Source organism: Corvus moneduloides, chromosome 1 (assembly GCF_009650955.1).
Source record: "Corvus moneduloides isolate bCorMon1 chromosome 1, bCorMon1.pri, whole genome shotgun sequence".
In the NCBI taxonomy this organism is placed as follows: domain Eukaryota; kingdom Metazoa; phylum Chordata; class Aves; order Passeriformes; family Corvidae; genus Corvus; species Corvus moneduloides.
The window spans coordinates 116,940,151-116,963,016 of record NC_045476.1 but is presented as its reverse complement, the minus strand read 5'-3'; the positions used below and the strand labels follow the sequence as shown (position 1 = coordinate 116,963,016).

Sequence of the window (22,866 nt, the reverse complement as noted above, 5' to 3'; positions counted from 1 at the left end):
CTGGATGCAGATGGATCTGTCAGGGGATATAGCTGTGAAACTCTCCTGAACTATAACAACATAATTTTCAGATCTGTAAAAATTCCAGATTTTGGCCACCTTTAACAGCAACTGAAAAAGGAACAACCTCAACATAAGAATCATGCTTCTCCCAAAGTTAAGTTCTATGCTTAAGAGCCTGGAGTAAAATCCCTGAGATGGCAGCAAGAATTTTTCAGCAAAATTACATGTTTTCCTTGATCTCATTCTTCTAAAAGGACAAAGGATTTTTCTGAAGTTTTCAAAAAGCACTTGGCTTGAAACTTGTTAACAAAAATAAAGGAAATACTACAGTAAATGAAAATAAGATTTTGTGATAGAATATACTAGGCAAATCTAATTCTAGGTGTTAAAATTCTATTTAATGATGAAAGTGACAATCCACATGACAGCTCTTACAATTTTATTAAAGTCAATTATTAAAATTTCATTAAATTATTATCTATCTATGCTGGTTTACTACAAACAACTAGGGTTACAGTTTTTAAAATTTTTTTACCTAGAAGATTTATAAGTAAGATTTATCTTTTGGAAATGTCTTTGTTTCTTTTTTGTAGGTGTTACATACATACCTCTTCGGAGAAGTCAACAGCTTCATTCACACCAGTGAATTCTAGTTATTGCTAAAGAGGGAGCCTGGGACTCTGCAGACTGCATAAATCAGGAAAATGTCAAGACTTCTGATCCAAGACAATAAAATTATTATTTGATATCATTGAAAAGCCAATCGAGAAAAAGGAAATACTTCAAACCATAAATAAAAAAAAAGTATTCACTGAGGCTAGCTTTTTAAGAAGCAAATCCACCTCTTCCTACTGGCCTAATCAATATGAAGCAGCTCTGTGAAACTCTAAAACTTTCTGTTGTGGAGATTAGAAATCATCATACGCCCTTGTTAGAAGTCATCATCCTTTCAGTCGATCATCAGTTACAAGTCGATCATCCTTTATCACACCATATGATTAAAGTCTTGTTCTGGAAAAGATTTTTTTTTTTTTAAGCTATCCTACTGAATAGAGATGCTATGCTGATCAGAAGGTCTGTATCTTGATTTTCAATAGAAACTCTCCATGCCAAACACCTTGCAGGCAGTGGGCAGTGATGCTGAATGAGATTCCTGGAAGAATGAAATACAAGCAATCAGCTTGAATGTGTTGATCCCAGATCTTCACACTAAGGGTATAGACGTGAAGCCAATTACACAATATACAAATATATTGTATCACATCTGGGTATTACATATGCTCAGCTTCTTCTCTGTAGAGAAATCCTTTACAAATTTCATTAGCAATTAATAGAAATATAACTATGGTGACAGGTACAATTTAGCTATCGGAAAAGGGAAAAGAAAATCCTTTTCTACAAATCATATATATATATATATATACATATGTGTGTGTATGTGCATATATACACACACATAGAGACACATATATGTATATCTCAATAAAAAGAGATTAATGCTGCCGAGGCTTGCTAAAGCAGAAACAGAACTGCTGCATGCTACATTCTTCTATCCTAACCCAGCTGATTTTCAAATCTGAGCATAACAGCCCAATAATGCTGCAGCTGTAGTTATCTTTCCATGTCTTTCATTGTCTGGATGTGAGAAACAAACTGGAGACATGCAGAGCTATGCATCTTAAGTAATGATAGGGCCAGAAAAACCCATCAGGATAAATTGGTTAAGTTCTGTAAGACATTACAAGATACAGTCAAATAAATATTACTTACTAATAACACCACCTTTTTTCCCCTCTTTCTGAGAATATTTCCCTAAATAAAATGACAATTAGAACTTACTGGGTTTTTAGTTCATGTAAGTGATCAACATGAAAAAGCATATTAAAAAAACCCAACACTCAGACAGAATAGTTCAGGGTCATACTTATTTTACTGAAGTAAGCAAAAGACAGCAGCACTAACAATAACACTTAAATTATTCTAATTTTTAAAATATTTAAGCTGTTTTAGTATCTGTGCCACTCAGTTTTTCTTACCCACTTGATGTTATCTACATAAAACTGCATTCTTCTTCACCATACATGATTATTTACTTCCTAAAGCAATAAATCATTTTCCTGTGGTGCCAACAACTAACAATCTTACTATTCAGAAAAATCTCCCTCCCCTTAGGAATTTCACATGTGTGAAGTTGCTATACAGAATATACAAATACGCTTTTTCCCCATTGCCTGTCACAGACTACTCAAAATAAATCTGGAGTCTTAGGATGACAACAGAACCCAAGCTAAGAAGCACTGTCCTAAAAAGTTGGATTGTTGTTTCCTTAGTGCTTCTTTCTTTTCTGTTAAAAGAATTTATCTGGATTAGCTGGTAGCATATGCAGCCTTTGCGTCATAGTAAAAACCATTCACTGCTTTTTCCACTATTATGACAAAATTCGTTAATAAGCATTGAATGCCCTCAGACCCATTAATTGTGTGATTTGGTTTGGAGTCTTTTTAAACAAATAAAATTGTTTCTTCTTATGTCATGAAGAATGCAAGAAAACTGGGCAAAACCTAATATGCCTTTAGTACTTTTGCTCAATACATCTATCCTTCCATCTTGTAAATACTTAGACGTACAAACAGGTGTGCATGTGTGCAGTGCAACTCAACTTGCTAAAATCACATGCATAAATGTCAGATAAGGGCCTAAACTACCAGTAAAGTACTTAATTGGTATGAGGAGTAGTAGTGGCAGTACCTGGCAGATTAAATGTAAGCATAGATCCACAAGGGAAAGGGTCTCTTTTTCCAAAATATTTGAAGCCATAAGCAATCTAGTATGTTCCAAATTGAAACCATTCATTTTTTACAGATTTTCTATGAACCTTAGGAATGAAAATTAATTTAGACAAGTTGAAAGAGAGACTCAACTCCATGACTAACATGGGAATTACCCTAATCCTCTCTTCAACTCAATCATGGAATTTTAACAAGGTTTTTCTGGAAGCCCTTGAGATCTCCTAGCCTGAACATTAACTTATGTCCACTATTTTCATACTAGTTAAAACACAGCCATAAATGGAATCTGGGGCTGAATTAGGAGACCAACCCTTTGAGTTCTAAATCACTTGTTTGAATCTTGGCCAGAAATTGCCACTGTTTGCTGGGTTTTGCATGATATACAGGAAAAAAGTTGATGATCTCATCCTAGTAGCAGTACTAACTCTGAATTTCCAGCTATGCCTACTTAATGCTAGATTATTTCTGTGGGGAAAAAAAAAACAAAAAAAGGTGTTCTCTTGGGCTTATGCTACAAATGAAGGATTCCCTAAGGAGTCATTCATGTTTGGAAGCAACGCACATGTTTCTCCTGTGCTCTGCTCTCCCAAACAAATGCCTCTCACCATAAAGAGATGTGGTGCAGAGATTATACCTGAAAAGGTATCACCCACCCCTGCTCTCTGATCTCTTTATCACAATAACCAGAAGTAGGGAACTATGAGCCAGAGAATACTTTTGGTTCTAAGTAAATGAGGGAAGCCTACTGCTTGATTCAAACTTTTTCAAGGCTAGAAGATTCAGTAAAATGATGTTGGTGAGAGCAATTTTTCTGCCAGCGTTACTATTCCTGCCAAGTAAATTTAAAGGCAGCAGTAGAACCATAAGAAGCATCATCCAGAGCCCAGATCTGGTAACTTTCCAGATATGCTGCAGAGCCTTTAGTTTTTCAGGCCTTTAGGGACGGATGGGTTGAAGGATGTGACGGGCCAGGCTCATTTAGGTGACAGGTAATTATTCTCATCGGACAGCTGGTTTATGGAGTAGTTTATAATGTGTGCTCTGCATTCTGTAAAACACTTGTAAAAGTGAATAAAGGCTCAAATACAGTCATTAGTAAATGCTAATATTTTGCCTACCTATCAGAAAATACAATCAGGAATCTGTTACTCAGGGAAAGTTACTGTTTCATAAGCAAATCCAAGCATTTCTCTTTGGAATTGCTAAAAAGACCCAACACATGCTCCGTCAGGTGCAAAACCGGGAAACTCGTCCTTGTAACAGGATCTAAACGTCAGCTATGCCCTTCTTGCTTACTTTCCCTCAGTCTTCGGCTAAATTTTAATCCAGAAACTCAAGACCAGCCGTAGTTTCCCTCTCTCATTGTTCTTCACAACTCTTGGGATCAGTACCAATTGCATGGGCTACAACTTTAAAGAGGGCGCGGGAAAGGAGGGAGGTGGCAAGAGGGAGGTAGCGGGGGGGGCTGTTTTTCTAGTTGAGGCCGCCTGTGCTCGGCTGAGTCCCATTTGGCGTTTGAGCCTTGCAGGTGGTGTCTGGCTCGGTCGGTGCCCGGGCCCTGCCGTGCCCCGCGGAGGCGGCGGGCGGCGCGGCTGCGGCTCCGGCTGCAGGCACGGGCGGGCGCGCATCAGCCCCGCGGCTGCGGGGCCTTTTCTGCCTCTCCGCTGCCTTGGGTACGCAGCTGCATCGCAGCTCACGAGTGACCGCTATTTTCAATTCCCAGGTTAATGAAATCAGCATCGTAAAAGCACGTACTTACCCCGCCTTTCCCCGACAAAAAATATAAAAGCAAATCCGCTGTTTCCTTTCAAAACATTGGGCATGACGGTTTGCGTTATTTTCTAAAGCGGGGGGGGGGGGGGGGGGAGGGAGGAGTGAAAGAATATTTTTCGTGCAAATTCAGGTGTAAAGATGCTTTAAAATAAATAATACCCCATTTTCAATGAACACTTTATGAGATTGTCTAGGGGCCAATGCCTACAAATCCTCCCCTTACTATGTCCCAGGATGGAAGCTCGGATGCATGGACACAAAACAACTTTGCCGATTGCCCTGTGGGTGAGCGAAAATCCGTGCCAGCTCCGCAAATGACCCAGCACTGGTACTTGCTTCTGTAACTGTTCGCTCAGCCGCACTCCCCAGCTCCGTTCCGCACGCTGACATTTTTGGACCCGCGGACTGCGGCCCCAGACAATCTTTTAAAAACATTTGCTGATAAAATTCAGCAGGTAGTTTAGAGAAAAAAACCAAAACAAAACAAAAAACGGAATGAGGGGAAGGGAGGATGGCTAAAGGGGAAAAAAAAAAAAAAAAAAAAAAAAAAAAAAAAGGAAAGCTAAGTAGTAACAGCTGAGCTGAATTTGCCAAGCCACCAGCAGCACCGGGCGGCGGGCAGGGCCGTCCCACGGCCCCCGGGCTGGGCACTAGCGGCGCCCCCGCAGCTTCTCGCTGCACCGACTATCCCCTACCGAGCACGGCGGGCACGGGTCCTTCCTTCCCCAGCAAGTTGTCGCCCCCCAAACCATTGCAGTGCACCAAGTGTGTGGGTTGGAATTTATTTCGCTCCACCGCTCTTTCGCTGTTGGCGTTGCAGGGTCAACGGGCGCTGGCGCCTGCCCCGCTGCCCCAGCGCCCGCTCTCCGGGGGCCGAGGAGGGGCAGCGCTATTCGCAGGCACAACGGCGAATTTCCCCGGCGCTCACTGTGCCGCGCCGTTCCCATTGGCCGCGCGGCCGGCAGGGAGCGACGGGAGGCGGAGAGGGAGCTGCCAGCAGCAGACAGGCAGGCAGGCAGGCACCGGGCGAGTGCGTAGACAGGCGCACGGCAGGCAGAGGCTGCTGGGGTATTGTTATCATTGTGCTCCGGCGGAGGGCTTTGCCTGCAGGGGGAGGGGTGGAGGGAGGAGAAGAAAGAGGGAGAGAGAAAGTGCGGGGCGAGTATGCAGCAGGGCTGGGGCCGGCGAAGCGGCGGTGCTGGCGTGCCTGGGCTGAGGCGCTGAGAGGAGCCTGCCCGAGCTCGCTGGGGGGCACCGGCGGGAGGAGCGAGGCGGGCACGATCCACGCGTGGGGAAGGCAGCCAGCCGAGGGGAGCCGCCGCCGCGCCGGCCTCGCAGCAGCGACTACTTCTTTCTTATCTCCCAGCCTTTTGTTCGCCCATCCTCTTCCTCCTCTTCTTCCCTGCCCACCCTCTGCACCGCGGAGGGGGCTCGGCAGAGAGACAAACAGGCTGACCCAGAGCTGAGTTTCACCCATCCTCCGCCCCCCGCTCTCTCTCCCTCCGCTGCATCGCTGCCCATGAGCTAGAGCGGCAGCCGGCTCCGGCAGGCGGGGGCACACGCCGACCGCAGCTCCCGGCAGCTGCCGCTGCCCGACCCTCCCCGCCGCTCCCCTCGCCCCGCTCCGCGGGCTCCAGCCGCGCTCCGGAACTGCTGGGGGCCGCCCTGCCGCCGCCCCTCCTCGCCTCCATGTGCCGGGTAGCGGGAGCGCCGCCGCGGATCCTGCCGCCGCTGGCGCTGATGCTGCTGGCGGCCCTGCAGCAGGTAAGCAGCGCCGGAGGGGAGCGGGCCGGGCTGCGGCTCTTTGTTCCCCTGCGGGCGGCGATGCCCGGGGAAGGAGGGGGAGAGCCGGAGGGAAGGGGGGGGGGGGGCAGTCAGGCTCCGCTTCGTGGTGGGGGTCTCGGGGAGGGGGTAGGGGAAGGCGGCAGCCGCCACTGCCCAGCCGCCGGGGTGCCCCGGGGCGGCTCGTGGCCGCTCGCGCAGAGCCACCTGCTCGGGGCAGCCCCGCCACTGGGCTCCGCGCGGAGAGGGAGAGGGGGGAGCTCCTGCCCGGGGCTGGCTGAGAGGGAGAGGGTGGTCCCGAGACGCGAGAGGTGATGGGGGCGCCGATCGCCCCTCGCTCTCGGTAGAGCAGGTGCCGCGGGACGGGGTGGGGGTGGCCGGTACCCGCGCGCCTGGCAAGGAGCACGGGAGCTCGGCCTCGCCGCGAGGGACAAACTACTGGAGTGGGCGACGGAGCGACCATTCCCCCTTCGCCCCGCGCGAGGAAGGGCGGGCTGGGGTGCCAGAGAGGTGCGGGACAGGGAGCAGCCCCTGCGCCTCGGCTACCCTCGGCTCCCTCGCCCGCTAATCCCTTCCGCGGGAAGAATTTAATCTGCCTCCGCCTGGGCGCTGGGCTTCCCCACCCCCTGCCGCTGACGGGAATTTCCACTGGGACGGGCTCGGGCCCCGAAGTGTTTAATTTATTATTATGAAAGTCCTGCTGCTGCCTCCCCCCGGTGGCCTCGCCGGGGTGCTTCGGGCGGGCGAGTGACGGGGTCCCGGGCAGGTGGTGGCGGGGTAGCGCTGGGCACCGCTAGCCGCGGTGTGCTCCCCGTGGGGTGCAGAAAGTGGAGGTCTGGGGCGAAATGGGAGTGATGGGGAGACGACAAAATGGATCCGGTTGGGGCAGTGCCCGCGGGGCGATGGTGGGGCTCCCCTCCGGCGGCGAGGGGTGTCCGGAGCGGGCGCAGAGCCGGGGCACCCGGTGGGTTCCCCGTTCGCTTTGTGCTCGCTGAGCTCGTATCCGCCGCGGCGCCGGGGGTGGAGAGGGCGGTAAGTCCGAGGGACAGATGGCGCAGATCATCGCCTCTTAATGGTATTTACGATTGGGGCATTTCTGTCGGGCCGGGGGAGCGGGTTGAGGCGAGGCCGGCGGCGGGGCCGGGGTGCCGGGGCGGGCAGGGCGCCTTCCCGCCGCGCCCGCAGCGGCTGGCGCAGGGCAGGGGGAGGCGGCGGGCGCAGCCACTGTCCATGGTGCGGCCCCGCTGCCTGCGCCGCACCGGGGGCGGGAGGAGCCCGCCCGGCCTCCCGTCTCCGGTTCTCCATTTCTCTGACACTCTCATCCCCTCGCGGGGTCCCCGGGCAGTTGAGTCCTTCACGCAGTTTCTGAGGCACTCTCGGGCTGATGATTTGCACCAGGCGAGCGAGGTGCTGAAACGCTGCTCCACAGCAGCCGGGCATTTTCCCTTGAGTCTTAGGAGGACGCGAGGCAGGCTGGCTGGCGTGACACGAGAGTGTCCGGCGGAGCATGAGCGGCTGTATGTGATAGCAGACACCCTATTCAGAAACTTGTGTGTGCCACTTACCGGCTATTGTTGTGTTGGGTTGGTTTTTTCGTGTGGTTTTTCTTTTAAGTCCTTACGTGTTGTTTACTGTTTGTGCTTTCAGTTCTGTTCAGTCTTCCTATCTCAATAAATCTTTAAAGCAGAAAATCTGCAGTAAGCTTTCATTCCATCTTCTTCCCCCCCCCCCCCCTCCCAAGGCAGGTTTGAAATTGAAGCACAGGCTATGGAATTAAGGACAGGAACTAGCCGCGTTGCTTTTATATCACTCAGTGTCACTGGCATGTTACGGTTGGGGAATCCAATTTCCCCCTTGTTTGGGTATCCATTAAATCAGGTTAGGGTTGATTTTTAATAGTGTGTAACAAAATTGGAACTTGGGTATGAAATCAGATTTATAGACCTGTGTCTGTACAACACTTTCATTTTAAGAGCTCTTTTTTCCTCTCCTGTTCTTCCATCATGCATACTGCGGGAACCTTCACCAGCTGGGTGCACTGCTAACTTTTTTTCCCCTGTCATCATACCTACTACTTTTGGTTTGTTGGAGGTTATCTGTATCGGGTTCTTTTGAAATGTTGAACCTTTTCACTTAGTTTGTCCTCTCTGCAACATGGTATCTATCTTTATTTTCTAGACTTATTAATCAGTTTGTTATTCGTTAGTGGTGCAGAAAAGCTGTCCTTATGGAATTACTTGAAAGGTTGTAACTGGAGCCAGATTTTAAGGCAGATCTGTGGATGTTGCTTATGTACAGGAAATACAGCTTAAGAGTTCTGGCAGTGTGTAACCTGCACAAGAAAGACGGGAATGAAAACTGCACTTTATTTTGCTGGTTAGCGTATCAGTATGAGTCTGGGAGTATTACATGAAAAAAGTCCTGACAGGAGAGAGGATGAAAGGAGTGTGTCTTGTTTTTCTGGCTAAAACAACAATTCTAATCCAATGAAGGAATGGGAAAGGTAGTATGAGTTTACAGGAATTAAACTACTATTATACATAAACTGCAACACAAAGTCTAAATAAAGTGCTCAAAAAGGGAGTAATTTTTTCAAAATATAAGCTGATTGAATCACTCTGTGGATGTTGCCCGTTTCTAAATCAAAATCAAGTAAACAATAAAGCAGTTTTGGAGCCTTTTGAGCTTAGGTGACTGGTTTGAATTGGAATGATGATGACAGGGCACGGAAGTTATTACCCTCTGCAGGCAATTTTGGTCTTATTCCAGGTCTTAGTGAATGTATCCAGGTGATAAAGCTACTACCCTAAATGGCACTCCTGTTAAGCTGCCTCAGCCGAGAATCCAGCAGTGGCATTTCTTGCCAGCTCTACCCCTCTTAGAATCACCCTCAGCAGCAGTCTCTGGCAGAATTGGGGTGAAGAATATTAACATGGTTTTGTGCAGAAACAAGCAAGATCTCCTATTCTGGGTACATCTTCTGTCTCTCACAATATACCTGTGTCTTAGATTTTTTTTTTTTTTTTAATCTGTATAAGCACAAGTTTTAGGGTGTCTCTGATTAACGACTCCATTAACAGACTCCAACACCATTAACTCCTTTCAAAGTGAACTGAGTGTAGTGAATCGAATGTATTTTATAACACATCTCATAAGCCCCAGAACAGGGTAATTAGGTGAGTACCTCAGCCTTTCTGGATGTAGATCTTTGTGTTCTGGTTTTGCTTTGTCTTCAGAGAATCTATTGGAAAAGTTAAATGTGGCAGGGTATTGCAGCAGAGAGCTCTCCAATCCTTGTCTGTCTGGTCTAGGTAATAGTGATACCACTGACACATCCTCAAAATTCAGCTAATTGCGGAGCTGAATTTCTTTGCATATTAAACTAAATACATTATTTAAATATATTTTGTTGAAATGCTTTTTAAAAAACTCATTTTTACGTCCATTATAGGATAGATAAGATTGTGTAATTCAACGAGTTTTTTGAATTTAAATCATTGGTTGACAAAACAGGAGGTAATTTTGTGTATTAAAATACTCTGATTATCTGGGCAGATATTGTAGCAAGCTCAGAAATATGTTTTGCTTATGTACAAGAAGGTGTATATTCTTGTGTTGTCAATCTATGTATTTTTAATAAATGTGTGTTTTTCAGAGAGCCTTCTACTGTTCTGTTTCTTCCTGGGTAGTACTGCTACCTAGGCATGCAGCTAAGTGTGCTGGAAAGATGAATGTACAGTTTTATGATACCAGCTTTTAAAATATAGCCCAAAATTACCATATTTTTGAACTACATCTAGTCAGGAGTGTGTAATTCAAAAACTTCCTATATTTTATTTTCCTTTTTGATTCTAGAAGTTGGAGGACCTCCCCTAAACGTCATTGGAAGAACCCTGTCATGTTCTATGTTACTTGGTTTCATCTGTACTTTTAAATCAATAATTTAATTTATTACTTTTTTTAATAACTGAGTACTAACACGAGACAATTTCGTTGTGACAGAAGTGCATGTTTATATTTAAAAATAGCTTGAGGAAGCTGTGAGTAAAGTTATTTTTACTCAATACAGGCAGTATTGTGTAAGGGACTTGTCATGTGGTAAGGAACAGGAATTTTTGAATGGCTTTTCCTGCTTAAGAGAATAATTTACTAGTTAAACTCTCCTTCTGTTTCTCATTGGTTTTGTAAGTGGTTTTTTAGGGGAACAAAAAAGTTTAGAAAGCTTGGAATAGCTTCAGTAGTTACCAGCACTCCCATTAGGATGAGAGTGTAATTTATTTCGAACAATGTACATACGGAAAGCACAAATCCATTCCCAAAGGCTGTGCAATCTCCAATGTTCCCTGGAATTTTTGTTTTAAATTTTTGCTATAAAGTGTAGGAGGACCCCATACTGGCCTTACTGAGTAGCCTGTGTGCTTTCACTAACCCAGTGGCAGTAGTTGTGCATAAGGTTCAGTGAGGACAGATCAGAGAATAAGCTGGCGATCCCCACAGGGATCGAGTCCAGCTGCTGACCTGCACAGTGCCACCCCCAAGAGTCTCACAATGTGCCTGAGAGCTTTGTCAAAACTTTGGGTGGAGAGTAATGAGGGCTAGAAGAACACTTGACATCCTTTGCAGGAACAGTGCTCAAGCACTTCTGACCTGCCACTGAACTGAGACTCACTCATTGGCCAAGTTAACACTGGCATACAATGAGGCGAATCTTGAGAGGCGAGAAACGTACATTATTGCAGGATGAGTTTAAGGAAGATCTGTGTTTTCCTCAACTGCATTTATAGTGAGCGAGCTCAGAGGGACCTTTTTCACCTGGGTGTTGGACCATGTTGCTGTTCACCTTGGTATATAACCCAAGTGTGCGTGGTTCATCATTTGATTTGATCCTGCAGTTCTTGTTGAAAGATCATGGGAGCTCTGTCTGAATAAAGAAGGGAAATTAGGCTTTCTATTTTTAAATGGGTTATGAAAACAGATACAGGATCAGCAGCTTCCAAGATGGAAGGTAATTCGCTGCCAAATCTTTTCAGCATTTCACTTAAACTATTTGGTTTTAGTCAGTATTCGTGTATTTAATTAAATACCATGTTTCCAAAAGGCGCGTTTATCCTCTCCTCTAGGCACTCCTTGACATATTTAAAAAATATATTTTTACCAACAGACTCCTCTAAGGACTCTCCCATTCCTTATAATTAGCATATAATTATCACCCAGCAGCTGAAGACATAGTTAAAATTTTGTGATCCCCCCCCCAAAAGAGGCCTTCCAAGGCTTCCCCAAAGGTCAGAAAAAAAGCAGCATCCTCCTGTATGGAATAGCAGCAGTTTCATGGGCTGAGATGTTCAGTGTGAGCAATACAATGGCTATTATCAAATCAGAGAGAGGTCATTTCTTGTAGAGAAATTAGAATGTATGGGCAAATACAGGACCAATTTTTTTAAAAAAATTGCTATTAAAACAATGTAACTTAGACATACAGAAGTTTTTGTCATTTGTTTTTGTCATTCCAGTTAAAATTTTAAGATTTCCTTCTCTAACCTGTGGCTTACCCGAAAAACCATGTGTTTTGGAAGATGCAACCAGTCCCACGTTCTCCTAGTTGAGGGAGAGGGAAAGTCCAAACTTGGGTTATGGCTTTGAGCTATGTGGCATATACTAAATAATTGTCTCAATTTTTAATACAGCAAATGAATGTTGTCTCTCAGTGGGGGTTAACAGGATAGGCTGTGAACATGGTTTGTAAAGCTGGGGGATGAACAGATGCAGAGCAGCATTGCAGAGCAGGGCTTGGTGGTGCTGGTGGACAAGAGGCTGGACGTGGCCCAGCGTTTCATGCCCACAGCCCAGAAAGCCAAACATGTCCTGGGCTGCCTCAAAAGCAGCATGGCCAGCAGGGCGAGTGAGCCAGTTCTGCCCATACTCCTCCCTAGTGAGACCCTACGTGGAATACCGCATCCAGGTCTGGAGTCCCCAGCACAGGAAGGATGTCAGCTTATTGGAGTGAGTTCCGACTAGGGTCATGAAGATAATCATAAGATGGGCATGGAGCACCTTTCTTGTGAGAAAAGGGTGAAAGAACTGTGTTTGTTCTGCCTGGAACATTGGAGTGACCTAATTTTGGTCTTCTGGTACCTGAAGAGACCCTAAAAGAAAGATGGAGAGAAACTTTTTACATGGGCATATGGTGATAGGGCAAGTAGGAATGGCTACAAACTGAAAAACAGTAGGTTTAGATTAGTTATTCTTTGCTGTGAGGATGGTAAGGCAGTGGAACCAGTTTCCCAGAGTAGTTGTAGATGCCCCATCTCTGGAAGTGTTCAAGGCCAGGTTGTATGGGGCTTCGAGCAGCCTGGTTTAGTGGAAGGTGTCCCTGCCCCATGGGCAGGGAGGGTGGAAATAGATGACTTATAAGGTTCCTTCCAACTCAAGGCATTGTATGATTCTATGAATCTTTGGTGGTTTAAGGCAAGTTGTTTTAAACCAGATGGTAGCATAAAAGTTGCAGATTCTCTTACTTGGGGAAGGTGCTTGAGAGCTATAAGTGTTGGTTTAAGAAACTGGATTTTCTGATCTAAAATCCCGCAGTTCATGAAGTAGAGTGCTGATTAGAATTGAAGATGGTATAACGAAAGCCCTTTCTGCTGTAACTGAATGACCTCTGGGAGGATGTAGCCTGGCACCCACTTTGGAAGCTTTTGGCTTCCAGAACAATTTGAATGAAAGGCACTTTTCTTTTTCTCTAGTTGCACTCTATGGTTGAAAACAAATTGTACTTGACTACATTTGCTGAAGTACTGAGTACTGTGAGAGTATAAACTGTTGGCAGCTTTGTTTGCAGCAAGTTGGAGATTTAAGAAAGAGTTGCTGAACACTTTGAATTCTAGCATCTAAAGCTTTTCAGAGATGTTTCTATCATCTTGCAGGATATCTTTCTCATGGCTTATGGTAGTAAGTAGAAACTTGTTATTAAATAACACCACCTCTTACAGCATATCCCAGTGTGTTAGATAATGTCTGTACACAAAACTAAAAATGGACAGAACAATCTCTAGAGTTGCAGCCTAAGTTGCAAGTGGGTACTGGGTACCATCCTGGCTTTTAAATTAATGAAGAAACACCCAGTCTTTAAACACAGTCACAAATACTTCTGTGATCTGTGCTTAAGTTGAATATTACTGTGGTAATTGCAAATTAATGTTGGTTATTAAGGAGGAAGAGCTCAAATACTCCATTCTTGCTTTATCATGCATATAATTATGTCAGACATTGTTTTGAACTTCACACAGTAATGTCCTGTGAATTGGCCAGCCTTGGCAGTTGGTGACTGTACTATGTTCAATTATGCTGTATAGTATGATATTTTCTTTGATGCATACTGCTCGGTTTCTCATTTTACTACCTAGGCTTCTTTTCCCATAGGAGTAAATTACATTGACTCTAAAAGAAAGCAGTTTTCCAAAAACAACTTGCCTTGCATTTTGGTAGAGTTGCTGTTAAGAAATCTTGTGTTGTAGTACATGTAGAGGCAAACAGTGGAGGATACTTGGATATTTCAGATTGGTAGCTACTACTGAGCGCCAGTGGTGTATGGCATATGCAGAGGAGGTGGTGAAATAACAGTTGGAAATTGATGTTTCTTTAAATGGATGTTTCCAGATATTTGGAATTATACTTTAAATGTGTCTACTTTTTAGAAACAATGGAAATTGGAGAGACTTGTGAGTCTAGATCTGTCAGTACTATTGAAGAAATTCTGCCTGGCTTGATTCTTGTTTCAGTTAGAAACTTCTCAAAACTTTGAGGCCTGTATTCTTGGAAGACTTTTACTGGTGGTATTTAGAAAAAGATGTAAATGCAAATCCCTTAGAATTATACAGTTGAGATTGTAAACAGGTTATGGTGCTTTTGGTTTTGATTTTTGTTGTTTTTTGTTTTAAATCGAGCTGGAATACAGCTTTGGAATTAAACCACAGATTTCATATCTAGAGATGAAACTAAAGTAACAGAGGAGCAGGGTGTCAAAACTGCAGGCTTAACTGCCTAACTGTGTCAAAGTGGTGAATTCGTTTAATTGATTGAATAACAGTTTTGACAGAAGACTTCTAATTTACATCATGTTGCTTCATAATTGGCATTTTCCTGTTGCATTTAATCTGTGATCTACAGTACTGAGTTTATATGCATGATCTGATACCATGTGTGACTAGCTCTCTAGCATCTGTAGATGGTAATGCTTATCACTCATTTACCAGTTAAAAATGGCTAAACAAGTCATAAACGATGAGGAAAGCAGAATAGTTTTTTAGAAGTAACTCTATTTTGCTGTCACAAAGTCTGTTTGTACTTGAGAGGAGAATTTTCCAAGTTCTGAGCTTGTTCAAAGCTTTGTGACTCCACTGAGTAGGTTTCACGTGGGTACAAGCTAAGGTAATTGCTTTCTGTCTTAAAAAGACAAGGGGTTTTTTAGGTAGTGTCCTTCTGTAGATGAACGTACAAGTAATATTATCTTAAATTTGAAAGTGTCTTGGGAATTGTACTAATCACACAAAGTCCTGTAAATTATAATAATGTGTCCCATAATCTTCACTAGCTTTCGCCTTTTGCCCCAGATAAGGGGATAAAAATATTTCAGCATCCTTCTTTTCTTAGAGTTAAAATGGTTTAAGTCTTGCAGTACTCTTAGGCTGAACTTGTTGTGACCCAGTGTGTCTGAAGTTGCAACTTCTACTTAATTCAGAATGCTTAACACTGGGCGATTAAGAATTGCTGAAAATTTGAATTCTTCCTTCCCTTGTGTTTTTATTCTGAAACAATCTTTACAAAGGGCTGTTTCTGGAGAGCAGAGTACAGTCTTTTGTTTCTGGATAAAATTGATGGCTGCAAATGAAAGAATAAAGAAGGCTTTCTATTCATGTTCTCCAGCCTTTGTTTCAGTGGGCATTGTTTCAGTTTATAAGAGCTGTTTAGTACTATAGATTACTGGAAAGGCTGAAAGATTCCCAAGCACATCAGTGCACACTTGTTAAACTCCTGCTATCTCCTCAGCTGCCCACCCAGTACCTTCTTGTTTCAAAGATACTGTGAAAGACTTATTTCCTTTTCTGCCACATTTACTTTGAAGTCACCTTTTGTACAGTAGTTTAAATGAGTCTTACTATTTTTCTTTCAAATTATGGAAACTTTATCAAACCTGTGATTTGAGTTCTAAAACTGAGAAAACTGGCTGGTTGAAATTTTCGTTATTTTTGATTTCCCATCTTTTTATCTTAAAAACTCAATATGTAAATAGATTTTTGGCACTTAGCTACAGATCCAGGTTCCGGTTTTGTAGGTAACATAGTCCTGTGATAGCTAAACTGTTGCTTTATTTGCTTTCACTTTAGGGTCTCCATATAAACATATTAAAGTACATAAGCATTTGTACAGAGGTGAGATGATACCCATGTAGAACTTCAGTCAGAACAGTTTAAGCTAACCTGAAACTTGATAGACAGGTTCATTTACTGAGTGCATACCTGGAGAGTGCATTAACCTGTGAGTTAGTAAATTTGTTTGTTTGTTTGTTTTTGCTAGTGTCAGTGACTCTGTTGGTGTAAATGCAATGCAATGGGATACATATGCCTCCTTGTACTAGTGATAAAATTGTTCCAACTGGGCTTGGTATGCTGAGTTTGGCCATGTTTGTAAGTGGAGGGATTACGCTTCCTCCTAGTCCCTTTTCCCTGAGGAAACCCTTGTGGTTTGAGGTGCTCCTGTCCCCCCTCTGCTTTAATGCTCTCTTTCCCTGAGGTTACTGTGGTGAATGGGTGTTAACACCATCTTCTCCTCTTTCTCCCTTCCTTTTTTATTTTTTCCTGTAGGGCTTTCTTTGCAAGTGTATTCAGACATGCGTACGTGGCCTTGAGTAGGTCTGCTTGATGGAAGCCCATCTGGGAAAGCAAACAGGAAAATCTAATTAAAGTCTTAATCAGATTTAAGTATGATATAATCACACAGTTGCTTGTGCTGTCCAAGACCATGTACTACATCTGGGCATGCACGTGGATAGGCTTTTGTTTTGCATGTAGGTGTGTTTGAGATTGTGTGAGGGCTGTCAGGATTTCTTGGATGTATCTAAGCCCAGGCTGGCAGGGGAAATGACCTCTCTGCTGTGTGCAGTGTGAAAGGGGTTTTTCTAATGGATGGTCATGTAGCCACATGTAAGGTGAGCCATTGTCTTGTGCAGCACTGAAACAAGACAAAAACAATCCACTGAAAAGAAGTCTTAGTCCTTTGCCACATAAAATGTTTGATTTTGTTGGTTGTTTTTTTTTTTCCAAATAGGCAACAAACTGTCCTGGAAAACAGCTTTGCTACCAGAAGTATCTTCTGAACATGGAAGACTACAGAACAAACAAATTTCCAAATGCTGTATTATATTTCTTAATAAAAAGGCATTTATGAAACTCTTTTAAGAATGCGATTTGAGGGCAAACTTTTTTAATAAGTGAGAGAACAAACAGTTTCAGTGGCTCAGCTCTTCCATTGTGCAAATTTAATGAGCTACTCTCCTTTTAACTTAATGTCCCTTTGAAATAGGAGATTGCATTGGAAACGTTTGACTTTATATGGTATCTGTTTGAACGTGAACACTAATGTAAGTTCTGTTAAGTTACTGCAAATGTAACATTTTGTCTTAGTTTACTTGTTCTAGTGCAGCCTCACATAGAAATACTCTAAATAAAGCATCTTAAAGCAGTGGTTGAAGTTATTCCTCTTAAGTAATCTAGCTGTGAAAAAGTTGCCAGTGGGTTTTATGCAACATTTATTTCCAGATGAAGGAATGTTTTTGTTCCCCTTATGATTCTCCTTCAGTTTCGATGTCTGGTTTAGTGGAAATGTTCAGTTGTCAGAAGAATCAAGACGGTGTATTATTTAGATCTTACCAGACAAGTGGGATTTGTTCCTTCCATTCCAGTTATCAGAAAGATTAACCCTTTGCCCTTGCGGTCCTAATTGCAGTCATCCAAAAACAAAGATTCTGCTTGTACAAGACAGCACCAAAGTGGGGTGTGTGCCAACTAGAATGTTTCTCTGGTGAATGTGGGTTGCAAGTATTACATAAATTTTGTCTTGTGTTTCAGGCACCGATAAAAGCAACCTGTGAAGATATGTCATGCAAGACTGGATTTCCTGAAGATGTTCACAGTGCAGTAGTATCAAGGAGTGTACATGGAGGGCAGCCTCTTCTCAATGGTATTGTTAGAAAACATATTGAACTTTTTTGTTTCTCCTACTTGTAGTCATAAGTCACTCTGGAGCATTTTCATCCTTAAATAGGATACAAACACTTGCAGGAAAGAACATCAGCTGCCCTATGATTATTTCTTGATCACTGTCACAGGATTTGGAAAATCTGTTGGCATTAGTGACCGCACATGCACCTCTGACTGTAATTTGAAAACACTGAGTGTTGCAAAACTTCCCATTATTATCCTCTAATTCTCAGCACAGCATTCACATTGATGTTTCTTACTACCACTGATAATAGCTATGCCATCAGTCTGTACTTAGAGCTTGTGTGTGTATGTATGAGGAGGTAAAGAAAATTTCCTTTCTGCTTTGCATCTCTCATAGAAGAACTGCAGTTACACCCAGTCCTAGTGCTCATGTTAATGCAGAGGGAGTTTCCTTACTGCTTTTTCATGGCAATCTGAGGAGAGTCACCTATGGAAAGCAGGTAATGGGACAGGCAGCAACGTGAGTGAGTGGTTGTCTGTGAGCCCCTGGTCAGTGACCGCAGCACTGCGGTCTCTGTAAGGAGCCATGCCAGGAGAGGCAGGACAGTGCCAGGGCTGTCTCAGGGACAATGCACTGCTCTCTCACCCTGGCACCTACCTGCATCTGAATGGCACAGTGCCCAGGCTGGGGATGACCTGCTTGCCTTGCACTCGGTGAGCACAAGCCGTTTCCTCCGCCGGGGATGCCAGGCAGTCAGTACATCTGCCCACGGGTTGTCCAGGTTGGGAATTCAGTTCACTGTTCTTTTTGTGTCTCTATTTTTCAGGGATAGAGTAGGACACAGAGGCAGGTGCTCTGAATGTTTCCTAAATTTCCCAGCCAGTTAAGTTGCAGTATACAAGTTCGCAGAAGTACAACAGTTTTTAAAAATCTGCGTTAGTTTGTTTTCTGAACCGCTAACATAATTTTTTTTAATCTAATTTGGAAATTGTGGAACTAAGAACATTGGTTTTAGACGGTTTCAAATACAGCTTAAATAAGGACTAATTTAATTTAATTTGTTGTTTCTTTCACATATAAATTTGGCTACGCAGTTCGAGACATTTAAATGAAAAAAATTCTAATGAGTCTGCAAAACAAATGAAGTAAAAGCTGTAGTCTTGATTTTACATGCTGTATGTAGCAGTCTCTCGTTAATTATATTTTACAGACCTGTTTTGTGCTTTCTTAGAAGTATAATGGAAACTTGAATGCAGGATGAATTGATTAGCTTTAGTGTATTTAAACTTGAGTTATTAAAGCTTTCTCTGATCAGTTTCAAGGAAGTATATTCTACCAGCACAGACTTTTCTTTTATTAAAAGATGGCTTAGAAATTTTTGTATTGAAGTAAATGTTCTGCCAACTGAGAAAACAATAAAGGGGAAAGAGAATATTCCTCACTTTCATACCAAATGGGAGTTAATAGATGTCACTCCTGTAGACTCCTGTAATAGACATCCGCATGAGAACTCCTTGGTATGTGATGAACAAACAGGGGCGGGGGACAGGAACAGGGATGCAGAGCCAAGTGCTTCCCAAAGGTGCTGCCTTGAAACCACCAAATGTTTGTTACAGGTTAACTGTCATGCCATCAGTTCCTCTTGAAATGGAGATCACACAGATTTTGAGATCTGCTCTGCCCTGTGAAAGTTCTCTTTACTCGGTATGGAATCAAGGCTCTTTCTGCAGTTTTTCCCTTTTCTTTTCCCACCAGTTAGGAACCACAGTAGACTGGGCACTGCTTGTCAGTTGTCATTGCTCATGCAAACCTGATGATAATGTCTGATCAGCTTTAACTGAGTCTGAACTAGTAACATAGGATGACAAACTGACTTCCTGTTTCATTATTCATCCCATTCCCACAGTCCCTTCCCTTGCTTCTCAGAAGTGAGTGAAGCATGACTGTTGGTTTGTCCTTGAATGGTATTAAAATGCATAACATTTTAGGGAAGTAGGAATTGGAAACACTGTATGAGGCAAACGGTACGTATCACATCATATCAGCTGGTTGAAAAATGACCTGGGGGAGTCTTTTTCCTACCACCATTTCCTCCTCTGAATTACTGCAGTGGTTAATTCTTTTGAAAATTTTGACATGCTTAAAAGCATATAATTTGCTGGTTACAGATAAACATACAGTCCATCACTGCATAGCTTTGACTTAAATTTAATTACACTGTCATTTTGAAATACTATTGTTGTCAAAAGCCTATTTTCTGGTTATTAAACTAGATTCAGATGATGCTGGAAGTTAAGTATAGTTGCATGACATTTGCTTCGTAGGGATAATCATGTGCCTGATTCTGATCTCGGTTGCCTCGCCTATCTAAATGCATGGAATTATTTAAGTTGGAAAAGACCTCTAAAACCATAAAGTCCATCCATTAATCCATCATTGCCAAGTTTACCACTAAACTATGTCCCTAAGCACTACATCTACATGTCCTTTAAATACCTTCTGGGATGGTGACTCCATCACTTTCCTGGGCAGCCTGTTCCAATGCTTGCCAACCCTTTTGCTGAAGAAACTCTTTCTAATATCCAATCTAAGCCTCCCCGATGGAAGGTGATACCATTTTCTTTTGTCCTATTACCTGTTTCTGGAAGAAAGGACCAACCCCCACCTCCTTACAGCATGCTTTCGGGTAGTTGTAGAGAGCAATTAAGGTCACACAATTCACCTTGGCCCACTGATCCAAGAAGCATTATCTTCCTGCCCTCCAGCAGATCAGCATTCCTGCCCATCTGACTGAGGTACACCTGATCCGCTCATCCCAGTCATCAATAAAGATACTAAACAGGACTGGCCCCGACTCTGAGCCGTGGGGAACATGACTGGTGGCTGGCTGCCAGCTGGATGTAACTCCATTCACCACCACTCCCTGGGTCTGGTCATCCAGACAATTTTTGGGTTTTTACCCAGCAAACACTGCACCCCTCTAAGCAATGAGCAGCCAGTTTCTCCAGGAGAGCACTGTGGTAATCGCTGTCAGAGGCTTTTCTGAAGTCTAGGTGGACAGCATCTACAGCCCTCCACTCATCCAGTGGGTCACGTTGTCATAACAGGAGATCAGGTCGGTCAAGCAGCACCTGCCTTTCATGAACTCAGGCTGGCTAGGCCTGATCCCCTGGTTATCCTGTATGTACTGCGTGGTGGCACTCAAGGTGATCTGCTCCATGACCTTCCCCAGCCCCTAGGTCAGGCTGACAGGCCTGTAGCTCCCCAGATCCTCCTTCTGGCTGTTCGTGTAGCTGTGCATCACATTTGCTCACCTCTGGTCAACGGGGACTTCCCTGGTTATCCAGGACTGGTGATAAATGATGCAAAGTGGCTCTCTGAGCACTTCTGCCAGTTCCTTCAGTACCTTTGTGTGGATCCCACCTGGCCCCGTAGACTTCTATGTGTCTAAGTGGTGCAGCAGGTCACTGACCATTTCTCCTTGTGTTATGGGGGCTTCACTCTGCTCCCTGTTCTGGTCTTCCAGCTCAGGGGACTGGGTACAGAGAACAACTCATTTTACTATTGGACTGAGGGAAGGAAGGAGGTGGGGGTTGGTTGGTTTTCCAGAAACAGGTAATAGGACAAGAGAAAATGGTATTACCTTCCATCAGGGAGGTTTAGATTGGATATTAGTGCCTTCTTTCCCTTAAATAAAATTAGAGTTATCATATAACTTGTTGGTGTCTGCACTCCAGTTGTTACAGTAACATAGGATATCTGGCTTTTGAAGCACTATTATAAGAAGTTTAGTTGTACTACTCTATATGGTATGTTTTTTGAAGAGGTTTCTCTTTAATCCTTTGTTCAGGTGCTGCTTGTTTTTGACAGAGGGTCGGGATTGTTCCTGTTGCATTTAAGAATAGTTCATAATGGCATGGTTCATTCATACGGCTAGAACTTTATGACAGCATCTACTAATTTTTCCTTTTGTGCGTGAGAGGCAGCTACACATTCAGTTGTTATCCAGGTGGTTGGTTTGCCCCAGTATGTGAAAAACGGGTGGAGCAGTATATTCAGAAAAATATAAATTGGAAAAGGGAAAAAAAAACCCCACATTTATTAATGGGGGCTGGGGGGAGAAAAAGAGAAAGGGAGCTGCCCTTGCTGCCCTTGGTTTCAGGATGAGGAAATAGAAAAGATGATTCTAGTTGAGAAGTCAGAGAAGTTGGAAACTACTCCTTTTGTAGTCTGTGACGGAGCTCTGTAGGAGGTAACCTGTACCATATAGACTGTCCCCTATTGCCTCCTTCTGGCACAGTGTCACCAGTGCCCCATGATTCTCTGTTCCCCTGGAACAGACTTCATTGGTCATAGCTTTGGAGACTCTTTGAAGCTGGTATCTTACAATTTTTCTTGTACAATGCCTGGCAAGTCTGACTTCAAGATACGATACGCTCTGGTCACTAGATACATTTAAGATGAGTCATATAGGCCTAATATTGAATTTATTAATTACGTTTGACATGTTGTTTCACTTGATACCAGTGGCTTTGTTGAAATTACAGTGGTTTTTACCAAGGAGCTAAGTGAGCTCAGAACTACTACCTTAATTTGTGTAAAGGGAGAAAAAATAATAATTTCAGAAGTAGAATTTACAGAAACTTCATTCATTGCTAAAAAGTGTCTTAATAATAAAACCACGGAATTATTTGGGCCTCCAGGTCTTTTAGAATGTAATATACTTCAAATTTTTTTAGGACTTAAATCTTCCAACATATAAAAAAGAAAATAAGTACTATGCAAATAAGTCTCCAGCCATCACCTAATAGCAGTAGATATCTAACCCAAATTTAAGGCACAGTACTTACGACTGGTTTCTGTAAATAAAATGTGATTACTGTTTGGAGAGCCATAAATAAGATGTAGTATTCAGAGAAGAAGAGGTTAAGTCAAGAGGGAGTTCCGTTTAATATATTAAATGCCCTTGCTTGTGCTGGTTTTATCACATTTTTGTAGTTCATCCAGGAAAAAGTACTTGTGGCAGTTTGATATGTCCAGCCTGTTTATCTAATCTTTGTTCTATATCCTGGAAATTTTAAGATACAAATAAAGCATTTTCAGCTAAAATCATTCACGTCAAAAGGTTACTTGAATGGTTTGCAGAATAATTTCTTAGCTATTCTTACTCTGATAATTATTGTAGCAGTTTCTTTCAAAGATGTTATTTTAACATTGTCTCTTCTGTTGCTAAATGCATGGTTTTAGTTTTCTGCTAAGCAAATTCATTCCTAAACCATTCTTTTGAGCGCTGTGTAGC

General features: G+C 43.3%; 1 protein-coding gene across 2 annotated transcripts in view; it reads left to right on the top strand.

Moving 5' to 3' along the window:
* Window positions 1-5,702: 5,702 nt before the first annotated feature.
* The window catches only part of CDH2 (cadherin 2), a 116,977-nt gene continuing 99,813 nt past the window's right edge, over window positions 5,703-22,866 (top strand). Inside the window, exons 1-2 of one of the 2 annotated variants that reach the window (XM_032124141.1) lie at window positions 5,703-6,329; window positions 17,471-17,582. In XM_032124141.1, coding sequence (XP_031980032.1) covers window positions 6,255-6,329; window positions 17,471-17,582 — 187 coding nt within the window. In that variant the 5' untranslated portion in view covers window positions 5,703-6,254. Of the gene's footprint in view, window positions 6,330-7,202; window positions 7,380-17,470; window positions 17,583-22,866 lie in introns of those variants that run through there. The other variant, XM_032124136.1, reaches the window with a different exon arrangement.